General features: G+C 38.1%; 1 protein-coding gene across 1 annotated transcript in view; it reads left to right on the top strand.

The window, feature by feature from the left end:
• SUN1 (Sad1 and UNC84 domain containing 1) overlaps positions 1 to 15,437 on the top strand; it is a 45,145-nt gene that overhangs the window by 4,821 nt on the left and 24,887 nt on the right. Inside the window, exons 2-9 of the mRNA XM_065412583.1 lie at positions 2,516 to 2,710; positions 5,211 to 5,401; positions 8,452 to 8,481; positions 8,572 to 8,766; positions 10,836 to 10,958; positions 12,628 to 12,711; positions 13,064 to 13,174; positions 14,761 to 14,859. Coding sequence (XP_065268655.1) covers positions 2,516 to 2,710; positions 5,211 to 5,401; positions 8,452 to 8,481; positions 8,572 to 8,766; positions 10,836 to 10,958; positions 12,628 to 12,711; positions 13,064 to 13,174; positions 14,761 to 14,859 — 1,028 coding nt within the window. The remainder of the gene's footprint in view (positions 1 to 2,515; positions 2,711 to 5,210; positions 5,402 to 8,451; positions 8,482 to 8,571; positions 8,767 to 10,835; positions 10,959 to 12,627; positions 12,712 to 13,063; positions 13,175 to 14,760; positions 14,860 to 15,437) is intronic.

The raw sequence follows: 15,437 nt of genomic DNA, 5'->3' as shown, positions 1-15,437 counted from the left end.
GTACTTTTGTGTTCTTCATGTGAATTAGGTATCTGTAGTATCACTGGCTGAAGATGAGTAAAAACAGATGCATAGTGGCAAGTGCAAATAGCAAATCAAATCGCAAGAAACATTTGTTCAGGGAAGTCCTCAAATTAATAATAAACTATTGAGATCTTTCTAATCTTCCATGATGAAGGAATGAGTAACAGGAAATAGTTTGTTTCCTAGGTAACTTTTCTTCCCTCTTTAGATGTCTTTGTGTAGCTTATGTTCAACTAACTTTAACTACTCTTGAAAATCCTATAAGTATCACAAATTTTAACAAGGAAGAATGTAAACTAAACACTGGGGCCCAAATCTTCTCTCACAAGCATCCTCTGCCCTGCTATAATGAAATTCAGAGGGGAAATTTGATGTTGGGTGTCTGATCTAAGTATCTGGTGCAATATAAGTGTGTGCAAACAAACTGTGTGATGTGTTCTCTTGAGATGAGCTCGGGTTTCTGTTTTACACCTGGATTCAGATGTCCAGAATCATTACAGATTCTACTCCTGATTTGTTTGTACAGAAAAGTGACTGCAGTAGATGAAGGCTGTATTGTCTCTTGAAAGGCATTTGCCTGGTCAGCCATAAAAATAAGAAAAATGTATATGAAAGAGGGTCTACTTCTGACGTAAATGAAATAATGTACTCCTAATTTTTTTTTCTTTTTGTATATTTTAGGGTGATTTTAAAGGTGTTTACTGACATTAGGAAAGAGTTAATCTTGTATCTTGTAACTTGTGTGTTTAACTTCTTTTTTTTTCTTTTTCTTTTTTTTTTGAGTTGTCAATTTAAATTTGTATTTATTTATTGTATTATGTGCAGTGGCATCTGGATAAGACACTGTTAATAAACTGAGCAAACCATTTGGTTACAAGAGTATAGGTAGAACAATAGGTGTAAGTAGTCTCATGCTTGTTGCTACCTGCAGTGTTCTGAGCAGTTGCAGAGAAACTGACCATTTCTGGTATATCTCATTGAACTGCTCAGAAATAGACTATGCACTGTAGTGTAGACACAGCAACAGAAGGGGAGAGGCCGTTGACATGCTGGTGAATTTTTCACACCCCTGACTGATGTAGCTTGGTGGACTGAAGTTTTTAAGTATACACCAGGCCTGAGGTAATTTGCCACTGTTCTCTTTTTCTGGAATCAACTTTGTACCTGGCCAGTGGCCCAGCAGAGATTAGATTTCAGTGGGACGTTCCCCTGTAACAGTTTGATCTTGGAATGAACAGATACAGATGTCCTGTTAAAATTTTCTGGGTATTACATGCATACAATCACAGTTTCTCCAACATCTAGTGGCATTAGAGCCTGGTTTCTTACTCCAAAACATTTTCTAGCTATCTATTCTGTTTAAGAGTCTGAATAACGAAAATTTCCTTCTTGTATAAATACAAATCTTAGTGCTTTGCACCAAATCTGTCTCCTGGTTTAGAGTAGGGTATACTGTTACTCACTTTTTTCCCAGCTAGTCTCGAGACTCAAAACTGCCTAGAGCATGCTTCTCCTAGTTATAGTTATCTCTGTTTGTGTAAGAGAATCGTCAAGTATAGAATTCTGTTTGTGAATTATTTCAGTCTGCTTCAGTGCTAAGAGTATAGTTTTGAGGAAACAATTCAGAGCCACTCTGCATGTAAACTTGCACCATTTTAAACCAACTAAGAACTGTCCACAGCCTTTTGCACCTGTTAACTAAATTGGTTTAAAAAACAATTTGGTGAAACTGGTGCAACTCTGGATATATGTGCCTATACAAATGTTCAGCCTAAGTCCTCATTTCTTACGAATAGTTTAGAATTATAAACTTGCCTCGCATACAACTGTTTAGATATCAGCAATTATTTGAGCTAGGCCAAAATGTTTGCAACCTTGGCTTAGAATTGGAATGTGTAAATATTTTTCCACTGTGTCTTAACTCAAATTTCATGATGAATTTTAACAAGGTAGAAAAATCACCTTTTGGCTTGAACGTAAAGCATGACACAAATCAGCCCACTTGGAATAGAATACTTGCTTCAGCTTTAGTTCAGAGAATACTTTCCCAGCAACTATTTAGAAAATGTTGGACATACTCTCACATCCTATGAATAATTATTTTGATACCATTACAGAGGGGTTCTCTGTAAAGTGCTGTTTTTATTTGCTTGTTGATATATGTGAATCTGCTTATCTAAATCGTACGTACAGAAGTATGCAATTACTTTGCTAGTAACTTTTGTTGGATGTTTAACAGTGTTTCCTAGGCCCTGATCCTGCAGTGAGAACTGCTTACGTAGACCCCTACACCCATACTGACCTTTGCTGAAGTCAGTAGAGTTCTGTGTGGATGCTGGGAACTGCTTGTGTGGGTCTCTGGGCAGAATCAGGACCAAAGTGGGGATAAGTTGAATTTATAAAAACCATAGACTTTCTTTAGGGGGGGAAGTTCTGATACATTGAAATGTATCTTAAAAACTGTTAGCGTACAGCTTTATTTTTATTTTAGTTCAAGTTATTCTTCAACTGCTCTGGATTTTGAGACTGAACACAAATTGGATCCAGTGTTTGATTCTCCAAGAATGTCAAGACGCAGTTTACGCTTGGTCACTGCAGGATATAATGCAACAGATGATGCCCAAAATGACAACATTCATAGCAATTCCTATATTGGAAACATGTCTTTGTCAGATCAATCATCCAGGTAAGCAGACTTTATATAGATATAGATATAAAAAAATAAAAATAATGTAATGAAAGTTACCTATTGGCAGATTATAGGTTTGCCCATTTAATCATGTTTAATAATTCGTGGCTGATCCAGAACTCAGACTTAATGTTGGAATGTGGCAATGCAAAAGAGACTCTTCGATTTCTTACTGTAGTAAAAATTGAAATAAACTATAACTAAAGAGCTTAGATTGCATGTTTTAGTCTTGTACAAAGGGAATTTTGTCTTAATCTTAGACAGAAAAAACTGCTGAAAGGAAAAAGATGGCTTCCTCTCCTCCTCAGTATTAAACATAATTTTCAGCAGTAGAATGAGGACTAAATTTCAGCTTTGTTGCATTTGGCTGAGATGAGAACTCTGTGGCCAATGTGCTGTGCACCAACTCAATAGTGCCAGTGGCCTTACTTTTTTTTTTTTTTTAATCTAGTCTTCAGAATACTTGCCTTTTAATTTTTTTGCCAGTGAAACAAACATTTTTTGTTCTGTTAAACATTTTAGGACACAATTTTGACTGTGAAATTAAATACATCTTAAATGAGAGTGACTGTAATATAAGCAAATTTATAATCCTAACTCTCTAAAACTTGTTCAACTGTCTGCATTGTAAGTAGTCCCCTTGACATAAATGGGACTGCTCACTCACCTGGTTACGGTTCGTCCCACTGAAGTCAATGAGACAACTTTACACACTGCAAGTCACAGGTAAATCAGTCTTTCCAGGATTGCGACCTAAATCATGAAAATTCAGATGACAAAACATACAAAGCTGACTGTTCTTCATAAGAACTCACTACAGCCCTTAAATGAAACTGTACACTGTTGATAGTTACTCCTCTGATATTCTAACATATAACATTTGGGTATATGAATCATAGGGTTAGAAGGGAGCGCAAGGGTCATATAGTCTAACCCCCTAGACATGCCAAACTCTGCTATACAAAAATTTAAGTATACAATTAATATTCAATATGTAGTCTAGAGTAAAATGCCTGAAATGTTTGCAGTTGCATATATGCTGAGAGCAAGGAGAGACAAACCATATGTTCATCTTGTATGTAGCTTTGGTTACCAGTGAAACTGGTTGACCTAAAAAGCGTTTTCGGTGCAGTTTGTATCCCCATCAATATGAAGTACTTAAATCAGACTAAAATTAATCATACAAAAATTAAACTCTTACACACTAAATGCGGAGCTTAGAGCTTACTTATAGAATCATAGAAATGTAGGTCTAGAAGGGCCCTTGAAAGGTCAAATCCAGCCCCCTGCACTGAGGCAGGACCAACTAAACCTATACCATCCCTGACAGGTGTTTGTCCAAACCAGGGATCGGCAACCTTTGGCACGCAGCCTGCCAGGGTAAGCCCCCTGGCGGGCCAGGCCGGTTTGTTTACCTGCCGCGTCCACAGGTTCGGCCGATCGCAGCTCCCACTGGCCGCGGTTTGCCACTCCAGACCAATGGGGGCTGCAGGAAGCGGCACGGGCCGAGGGATCCCTGGTCCAAACCATTCTTAAAAATCTCACAAGGGGGATTCCACAACCTCCCTTGGAAACCTATTGCAGAGCTTAATTACCCTTCTAGTTAGAAAGTTTTTCCTAATATCTAACCTGAATCGACCTTGCTGCAGATTAAGCCCATTACTTCTTGTCCTACCTCCACTGGATGTGGACAACAATTGATCACTGGGCTCTTTCCAATAGCCCTTAACATATTTGAAGACTTATCAGGTCCCTCCTTGGTCGTCTTCTCTCAAGAAGACTAAACATGCCCAGTTTTTTTAACCTTTCCCCATAGGTCACTTTTTTTAAAAACCTTGTATTATTTTGATTGCTCTTCTCTGCACTCTCTCCAATTTTTCCATATCTTTACTAAAGTGTGGTGCCTGCAACTGGACACAGTACTCCAGCTGAGGCCTCGCCAGTACTGAGTAGATGAGGACAATTGCTTCCCGTCTCTTACATAAGACACCCCTGTTTAAGACACCCCAGAATATTAGTCTTTTTCACAACTGTATCTCATTGTTGACTCATTGAATTGTGTGGTACACTATAACTCCCATATCCTTTTCAACAATACTATCGCCTAGCCAAGTTGTTCCCCGTTTTTGTAGTTGTGCATGTGATTTTTCGTTTCCAAGTGTAGTACTTTGCACTTGTATTTACTGAATGTCATCTTGTTGAATTCAGACCAATTCTCCAAGTTGTCAAGGTCATTTTGAATTCTAATTCTGTCCTTCAAAGTGCTTGCAACCCCTCCCAACTCAGTGTCATCTGAAATTTTATAAGCGTACTTTCCATTCCATTATCCAAGTCATTAATGAAAATATTGAGTAGCACCAGTTCCAGGACTGACCCTTGCTGGGTCCCACTGATACACCCTCCCAGTTTGACACAAACCATTGATAACTACCTTTTGAGTATGTTCTTTTGTGTTTAATGTTATGGCTTCTCTTCATGTTTGCCTTTTTTTCTTTAGAACAGCAAAGCAGCGCAAAAGTATGAGCAAGCAGTCTGTCACTATGAAAAATACTCCAAGAAAAAATGTATCCAGCTCTTCTATTTTTAGCCAAAGTAGTTTCAATAGCCATGCCAGTGATACATCTGTAGTATCTACTGTATTGGATGAATCTTTGATTCAGGAGCAAACAGAAGTTGACCATTTTTGGGGTAAGTAATACATTGCTACTACACATTTGAATATTTGTGCCAGCCTGTGATGTGAAAGCTATTTTGAGGTTCAATTTTTTTTTATTTTTTTTTTTGGTAGAAGCTTCCTTGCCTAAAGAACATTGATAGCAACATACTTATTGCCATGTTTGTCTAAATTCTAACTACAGTTTTGGCAGAGGACACATTACCTTTGAATAAAATGTTTAACATATTATTGCTGCACAGTGAGACTGATATGCCAACCAAAATGTACTGCCTCAACATAGCAAAGATGCTCACTAGAAAGATGTTCTCTGTGGATTTAATGTTCTTCTACTATTGTCATTTCTGAAGCTCAGCTGGAGTCTCATACTGAAAGCATCATAAAGAAAAATCCTAGATAACAAGTTTAGTTAAAAAGATAAGTAAGTTACAACATGTGACTTTTATCATGAACAAATAAGCATGTGTGAAACGTGTTCAGTCACAACAGAGAAGCAGGAAGTTATTGTATGTGTGTTCATAGGTTAGTGAAGTTGTAGATTTTTAAATACAATGAAATTTCCAGTGGATAGCAGAAGTAAAGATTATGGAGACTAGGCACCTGTGTGGCTAGTCCAATATTTGGATTATGTGATTCACATTACACCACCTTTCGACAGACACTTCTTTTATGCTTTTGTAATTAATAGGTTCTTGTTTCAAGCCTAGACACAGTTGCATTTGGGACGCTAACATGTTTTCCTGGCAACAGTACACTAAATGCAGATTTTAAAAAGAGGTTTTATATAAATTGTGATCAAACAAACTACAGAGTAGTTGTGTGCATCGTGAAGTAACATGGCTATTTATTTATAGTACTCTGAGGCTAGTGAACCTGCAATTAATCACTTCTTAAAAGTTATCAGTTGTATGAGACATTGAAGGTAGAGAGAGAAGAGAAAAGACTGGTGTAAATCTGTATACATCAAGCTGCCTAAAAAGGGAGACATGCCTGCCTGATTGCAAGAACTGTAGAATGATTTCTACTTTCTAATTAAGATGCAGCTTTGTCACTTGAACATCAAGAGTAGATTGGAGTGATGAGTGGAAAGGGAGTATAGATAAAGCATTCACTTATGTTGCTTCCACCAGAAAGTTTAGACTGGTTATCTAGAATGTGCATTTATTGGTCATGAAAGATTAGTTTGGAGCAATTTAGTGACTCTTGAACAGAGAGAGAAAAATCCATATTACTAAGGCCTTGACTACACTAAAAAAAGATTTGCTATTCCAGCAACCCTTTCTAGTGGAGGTGCAGCTTATACCAGCAAAAGAACTCTTGCCATTATACCACACTTCTGACATAGCTATGTTGGCAAAATGTTTAAGTATAAATAAGGCTTCAGTCTCTGACTGCTCAGATGGTAATCCTTTCTGAACAAAGGTCTGATCCTCTACTCCTTGCTCATGCAAAAATCCCATTTAGTCTGGAATAAGGGGTGCCAGACTGGGCAGAAAAAGAGCAGCATTGTTGTTGAAGATGTTGGTCCTGCTCTGCCTATAAGAAAGGGGCTCTATTAGTAGTATTGGTGTAATACCTCTTTGGGTCCTTCTAGGGAGAGCTTTTTCCTCAAAATGACTTACTGTGGACAAGGACCTGGTTGATCTGGCTATTGCTAGGCTGGTGCTTCAGGTGATACTTTGTGTCTCAGTAGAGATCCAGGTTAGATTACTCTGGGTCTATGTGTTTGTTTGTTTGTGACATGGATGGGATGTACCATAGAAGCTGTATGCAGTAGGTCTGGGGCGGGATGAGAGAAGGGAGCTCCTATCTGCTGTAGCAGTTCCTCTGATCTAGGAATGGCTTTGATGCTCAAAAGGAAATTCAGTCTTTGGGCTTGTATACACTGGCACTTTACAGCGCTGCAACTTTCTTGCTCAGGGGTGTGGAAACCCCCCACCCCTCGAAGCGCTGCAAGTTTCAGTGCTGGAAAGTGCCAGTGTAGACAGGGAACCAACGTTGGTAGCTGTGCTCCCAGCGCTGGTAGCTATTCCCCTTGTGCAGGTGGGTTATTTTATAGCGCTCTCTCCCAGCACTGGTGCCGTGGCAGAGCTTTCATGTTGCTAGTGAAGACATGCCCTTTACTTCCTCCTTTCTTGGAGGGTGAGGGTAGCTGAAATGCAGATATCCTTGTAAAGACCTTTTTAAATAAAAAATAATAATTTAGGAATCTACTAAATACAAGGTGCTATCAGTCTATATCCCAAATATACAATAATTGACATTGTTAACCAATTTCACAACACCAACATCTTATTTCAGTTTAATCTGTGGAAATGTAGCTTACTGTACAAATTTGTGTGTAAATAAACTAGACTTCAGTTACTCTAGAGGTTTCAAGTTACTGACACTTTAAATTTCCCCAAAAAGAAAAAACAAGAGACTAGTTTTCCAGCCAGGATTATTTCTCTCCCTTCTCACACCCCCCCCCAAAAAAAACACAAAAAACAAAAACCCTTCCTTCCTTCTTTCCTTCCTTCCTTCCACTCTTCATCTTTCTGAGAAGAAACAGGGCTGGACTTTACGATGCTGTCCAGTTACAGGCTGCTTGTTTCTGATTTGAATTGGAAGAAATTGTACTGTAACTTGAGTCTAATATTATGTGCTAAATTTGACAATGGCTGGTTTAGCTAGGTCTTCCAGTTTATGTATTGAACTGTGGTTGTAGTAAAAAATGGTTACTAAGCAACAGAAACAGCATATGTTTCTAATTATCTAGCCTTCTCAACAATCACACGGGAGCTGAGAAATGACGTATATTGGCGCTTCAATTTTCTTCTGGCCACAACCTTCCTCTTCGTAGATAATGTAACTGTAAATTGTCACCTCAAAAATGTCTGTATGTATTGAAGTCCCCCACAACAGTTAATGAATAAATGTAATATTCTAATCTTAAAATGCTTTTCCTTTGTGGGTTCTAGAAATAACCAGAAATTTTTGTTTTGAGTACAATTTAGCTATATTAGTTTGCAATCTGGAGACTTCCCTGTAATTGTACTCAGTAGGAAAATCTTCTGTTTTTTAGGGCTTGATGATGATGAATGCGATCTTAAAGGTAACTGCAGTCCTTCAACTCCCTTCCCCCCCACCCACCCCATTAATAGGTTGCAATGAATGGGTTAATTGTTCTTTTTTGATACATCAGGTGGGGACACAACAGTGATTCAGGGAAATGGTGATATAGCAACAGCTGAAACACAGACTACCATGATCAATGGCTATACTTGCAGTGACTGCAGTATGCTTTCTGAACGGAAAGAGGTCCTCACAGCGTACTCTGCTTCTCACATGCCATCTTCAAGAATTTACTCTAGGGATAGAAGCCAAAAATATAAGTCTAGTAAGTGATTTTCTTCCTTTTGTTTTTTGTGGTATTGTAAATGTCTTGTTTATTTGATGTATAAAGCTACATGTATTTGGAGGGTATAAAGATTTTTTTTTTCCCCTGTTGAATTTAACAAGACTAATTGAATTCTAAATACCAATTAGCATACATCCGATGACGAATTTTTGTTTGCATCAAGCTACACTTTATGGAGTTGATGTCTGCTGTGCACCAAAAGCTGACCATATGAATTTTCCACACAGTTACAGGAATATAAATGTGCCACATCAAAATAAAATGATACGGAATCTGGCAGAAAATAGTTCATACTTTCAAATTGATTAGGCTCCTAACATGGTGGTGTAGACAGTATTGGTTCTTAGCAGTAGATGATTTTCCTTTACACTTCATTATAACAATGAGGGTCAGGTTACCATTTTGTTACTCAAATTCCGCTTTAAAACTCTTTTCCATTATAACTCACCAGTAATAGGAGATCAAAAGAGTTAAACAAACAAAAACAACCAAACATAATCAGCAAGTTGTTTGTTTTGTTTGTTTGTAAATATCATCTGCTCTATAGAAAGATCTATTTTTTTAAAAAAATCCCTTCTATTGTTTTCTCTTTCCTTCTATAGACTCTAATTTTTATTGTGTTCTGTAAGTTAGGCCCTCTTCTCAGACCTTAGATCTAACAGGGCTCTAATTTTTTCTGAGGGAGGACCCAAAATGGAAAGGCTGTGGCTTCAGCAGTCTTCCTTTTCAGTGTACAATTTCTGGAACTTTTTCTTAAGTATGGCTGCTGGCTACCTATATGGAGTTCTGCTTTTCCAGGCTAATCTACTCCCTTTGGATATTGCTCTTGTTAAGAGCCTTCCTTTGGAAGGCAGAAAGTTTGACATCCTTTACCATCCCAACACCTCATCTGTATTCTTTGGTTGTTGGTAGTCTCCTCGAAGATCAGTTTAGGAGGAAGGCATGCTCTTTTGTTGCCCTCATTTTCAGAATTGTGGGTTGTTTCAGTTGCTATCCCTTCTGGGCCAAGGTGTGACCCTTGTTGTAGCATATCCTGAATGGTAAGAAGTCAGTTTCTTGACTCTCTTAGGGAAACTCAGGAGGTTGCAAGGGAAATTATTTAGATTGTAAGCTCTGTGGGATAAGGGCTGCCTCTTGCTATATGTTTCTACAATAGGACCCTGATCTTACATAAGTTTAATAAACTTTCAGTATTTAAATGGGACAGTGGAGTCTAGAAATCTTTCTTTTTTAATACCATCTCTCGCAAGATTCTCCCGAGAGTTTTGTGTAGAAGAAAGTCCCCATTTGTGAGGATACTTCAGCAGTTGAAACAAAGATAGCCAAATGCTGGTTGGCTACAAAATACCAAAGCTTTTAAGAAAGCAGGAGTACAGGGATGATTGTGCTAATTATTTTTTGTGTGTGTGTTCCAAAGTGGAGGAGAAGATACAGAGGAAAAAGTCTAGTAGTAACTGCCTTGAGTACTAGAAAAGCTTTGTATTTGGCTTCCTTCCACTTGGAAGTATGAAGGGGGAGGAGGAGAAAACACTCTCTTCCTCCCTGCCCCCTGTTTCAACAAGAATTCAACTTAAGCCCCTTTTTGTTCCAGGTTGGGATTTTGAGATGCTAACTGTTCATGGGTTCAGCATGGAGAAATCCTGAGTTCTGAAGATAAGAAATTAATTACAATTTAAATGTTGGCGAAAGTGATTAGCTGTCTTCAAGTTTTCAGTCCCATTTAACCAGGAAAGGCTTGTAGCTTGAGCTTTGCCCTGGGAAAATAGTCACTCCAGGCCATGGTTTAGGCATGCCAGCATTCTGGGAACTTTCACTGTTGTTGCTTTAGGTATACTTAGCCATAGATAAATGGGGAAGTTCAGCAGTAAGGCCTGTCAAGCCTGCACCACTCATAGTTGTTACACTTCCACAAATTTTGTATCTCTGGATAAGTAACTAAAATTTTAGCCATTTCTAGCTTGGTATCAACAGGTGGAAATGCAAGTAGTTTATAAATGGAGAATTAAATTGTGTAGGGAAATAATTTTGTATTCACACTTTTTTAATAGGAAACACCCCTTTCTACATGAATAAGATTCTACGATTGATCAAATATACTGCAACATCTTTTGCATCACTGTTAGTGCAACTATTTCAAATGGTTTTGCTGAACATGGGTTGTGAATTTAAAGGTACCTTTTTAGTGGTCTTCCCTTCCTCTGTCTCCTCCAAAGCCACTACTCAGAAAAAAGCACAGGGCTTTTTATTTGTGTGGCTTTTCATCCATTTCACCTTCTGCACCTTGGTGTCTTCCATAGTAATTTGGCTGGTTTCTCTTATGCTCACGTGCTGTCCTTGCACCTTTTTTTTCCTTTGGAAGTGTTCATATACAGGTATATATGGTAACTGTGATTTTTCTGTTTTGGTCTTTTTTTTCTTCCCAGGAAATTGCATGGGCAGGGGGAGGTGGGAAGGGGGTTGACACTGCCAAACCGTAATTTTTTCAGTGTTTTCAAAATGCAGTTTTCTTGCTTCCTCTAGACTTCAGCTTCATGTTCCTAAATCTGTTTGTTTTAGTTCTGCAAGGTTAAGTCTCCTCATTAACACTTTCTCTGCAGGCTGTCTGTTTGTGTGGGATAACTTCGGTCATGTGGTGCTTATTGCCTGTCCCTCGGGGTATGTCTACATAACAACTAGACACCGGTATCAGGCCCATGCCAGCCGGCTCGGGCTCGGGCTCCCTGTGAGGTGGGAGGGACAAGGCTCCAGCCCAAGCCCAGAAGTCTACACAGCAATGAAATAGTCCCACAAGCCCAAGTTGGCTGGCACGGGCCAGACGTGGGTGTCGAGTTGCTGTGTAGTTATACCCTCAGAGTAAATCTTCTAACTATTACGTTAAAGTTGACAGAAAATAACTGTACCCTTCATGCTCAGCTGAAAGGGATTCCTCATCTTCCTCCCACTCCTTCAGTAATGCTTTTTCTGCCTTTCTGATATTGGGAATGTCTGGTCTCTCCTGGATCCTCCACTAAAACCAGGGAAGTGGGTAGCACTTGGTCTGCAACTGAAAGGATGGGGGTGTTCAACAATGTTGTTTTTTTGAGTAGAGTATTTGAACTAAATAGGTGTAAAGCAGTTTTGAACACTGATTAAAAATAGCTGCTCCTCCTGTCGCATCCTCACGTAATCCATGTTTCAGTGGCTACCTGGTGAGGCTTGAACTAATTCTCCATTGCCAATAGGGTGTTCCACGAAAAACTGTAGATTACTAGATCTGAATTTGAGATTTTGCTTTAGAAATTCAGATCTTATCTAATCAAGCTTTCCTGGAAGGTGCTACAGACAAACAGAGAACTGGTAAGTTTGACTTCCCAGCCACCAAGCAAGTAGAACGCAAAATTAAGCATTCAATTAAAAACTGCTTCCCCAAATAATTAATTAATTGTGTGTGTGTGGGGGGGGGTGGTATGTGAGTTAAATAGGTGTTTAACAATTGCACTGTTTTGGATGCAGCCTTCAGTTAGGGGGCAAGTACCCAATCGACTTCTAAGAAGACCGCAGCAAAACCAGGAAAGAATAGACTAGACTTAGTTAATATTTGTAAGGCAAAAAAACAAGAAGGAAAAAGGTTTGACCCACAAGGTAGGGAGGCCTCCTCTAGGCATCATAAAGTTGCAAAAAATGCACACATGCATGCTCTTTGCAAGTCACCTTACACATCAAATACCTTTTTAAGGTCTCCTGTAGGTGGCTTGGCTTTATAACTAAATAAATCAGGTCAGTTTGCTTGTTAAGCTAGCTATCTGAAGTTTTGGACTCCAGAGAGTTAAATTCTATACCCTCTTTCTGCATGTATTGCAGCTCACTCGAATTACTGTGGAAGTATGAATGTAAAAGACTTTCTCAAAGAGGATGGCCATCTTGGTATAAATGGGGAATCATTGTGTAAGTATGGTTGGGTTGTTGTTGGGTTTTTTTTGGTCTTTTAGCTTTGGGTTGGAGTCCTGGATGTCACAGTGACATCTAGATTATATGAAACAACTCTATAGAAGTTGTATACCTGAACAGTAGTTTTGTGTTTTTAATTTAGACACTAAATATTAATACACAAGTGTATTGCTGCAACATTTTCTATAGGAGCAAATATCTGTGGGATTTTGTCTTGTTAATCTTTCTTACCTACCTTAGTTCTTGGTTTTGGAAAATGATACTGTGACATAACTGGAACATGTCTGTCTTGTTAGTAGCTTTATTGGTTAACTTGTCACCATTAATTGATTGTTACCATAACCAACAGGTGATGACTGTAAGGGGAAGAAACATCTTGAAACATACACAACAGTCCACATGCAATCCTCAAGGTCTAAAAGGGTAGCAAGGACCATTTGGCACACCTTTTCTTATGCAGGTTGACTTGCACCTTTTTTCGTTTGCTTTTATTTTACATCACAACCTCACAAATGTTAATCACTCATACTGCTTTGTGTTTTTAATTTAACTGTAATTTTCAAAGTAGATTAGGCTGAATTAACTGTAAAAATGTTCTGGAAGAATAGTTACATGGCATCTCTTCTACTCCATGTGTTACTTGCTACAATATTAGACTCACTAGATTAGGAAGGAGCTTGGCAGATATAATTGTTTACATATGGCACAATCGCTATGAAAGGAAGTTACAGTAATTTATTACCATATGATGTGTATTTTAAAGTATTAAATACAAAGCAAAAGTTTTTAGTGTTTTTTTTTTTTTTTTTTTTTTTTTAAGCTATACCTTAGGTAAGTGTATACTTCTGGAAGGATGGAAAACAGGATTTAAAGAGAAAAGGGACATTAAGATACTCCTATACAGGGTATTTTATTATTTTGTACCCTGTTTTTATTTTGTGGTAGCCAGTTATTGCAGGACTCTCATATAGTTAGTATACTATCTATCCTATGAAATGGGTCTACTAATGCTTGAATAGGCACAGGCATCAAGATTCTTTAGAGCTATTTGCTGTCAATCTATTTTCATGCAGCAAAGAAGAATAGTGAGAGACATTTCTTCAGTCACCTAACTGGTTTTATAAAATACTGGGCTGTAACGTTTGGTGCCCCTCAGAGACTGGGCATCACATCTCTGCTAATCTAAAGTTTAGAATTCCCCTAAACGTATCTATAGAAATAGAACAGCAACAACAAATCTACACTTAGTGTCGGATGCAAAGGCCATTAATCTTTCCATTGACTTCAGTGGGCTTTGGTTCAGGCCTTTGAAAAACCAACTGACACTGTCATACCATAAAACACAGAGCTGGATTTAATTATAAAAATGAACAATCATTTACCTCATTACTTGTAATTTACTTTCAGTAAGGCATATTCTTTTCTTATTCTTATGCTTCTAAATATTGCCTCTTGTTAGTGAGGATATTATGGTTAATATTTTTTAAATAATGATTTTGAAGAATTGGTTCTTGAAGTTTTAAATGTTCCTTTTTCTATGCCCACATTTATCTTGCCAACCCGGATACCAGAAACTTGCAGTGCACACTTGAAGACAAAACCAAGAAACTTTGAAAGGGTTGCCTGACTAAAGTATGCACTTGTGTTTATACTAAACAGTGAATGGTTGAAGAGTATTAATTAGGACATTTTTCTGACAGAATATTGTGCCACAAAACATAGGCTCTTTATATTCTAAAAGATAGTATTTTAATTACCCAGATGATAAAATCTGGAAGTTGAACCGTCTGTGTACTAGCATATTGTCTTTTTCCTTTTAGTGGTGTTAGCGCCACTTATGTCCATATTTTGTCTTATTAGCAGTAATACTCATTTTGTGTATAATGGTTTAAAAACTACTGGAGGATATGCACTAAAATTACATTGTATGTAATTCTCATAACTTCAGAAGCTAAAGAATCTCTGCTCTACTGCTTTTATTGCAAACAATGGGTCAGGTTGTCTGTATATACATTACACATATATAGTTCATTTGTTATACTCCAGGTTACTTTGTGCTACAAGTGTTGCGAACAGTGGGAGCAACAGGATGGTTTATGTCTCAGAAGATGTTATCACTACTTTGGCTGGCCATTGTTTCTCCAGGTTACTATCTTGAACTCTGTTTTTGTGCTTTTGCATGTTATCTGCCTCTGCTGGCAAACTAGGCGTCTACACTATGTGATTGCCTCGCTGATGCTGACTCAACTGTGCTTTGGATGGTACTTTACTGTTTGTAAAGGCTAAACTATTTAGTGACAGGATATATCTGTGTTCACAAATTCAATGGGAGATTAACAAGGCTGCTTCATATGAAAGGCAATATGTCTAATGATTAGAGCAGACAACGGGGGAATGAGGAAAACTGGGCTCTGTTTGATTCTCCCATTGACTCCCCATGGCTTTAGGAAACTTGCTTAATCTTGTAGTGCCATGGTATCCCTATAATCAAAATTAATATAATGCCTTTTTGAAGCTCATAGAGGCCTTTAGTTGAAAGGGGTTATCCAAGTGCAAAGCACGATTAAACATAGCTGAAGGGGTATTGTGTTTTAACCTCATGAAAGTTAGTTACTGCTTTCCTAAACAAATTTCATCATCTTGCATGGCTGTTTTTTGTGCTGAGTAGTTGATATTGCATTGCAATACATAGTTGTGATATAAATTTAGATGAAAACAAGTTG

Source organism: Emys orbicularis, chromosome 10 (genome assembly GCF_028017835.1).
Source record: "Emys orbicularis isolate rEmyOrb1 chromosome 10, rEmyOrb1.hap1, whole genome shotgun sequence".
NCBI classification, from domain to species: Eukaryota; Metazoa; Chordata; order Testudines; family Emydidae; genus Emys; species Emys orbicularis.
This window is presented reverse-complemented; position numbering and strand designations above follow the sequence as displayed.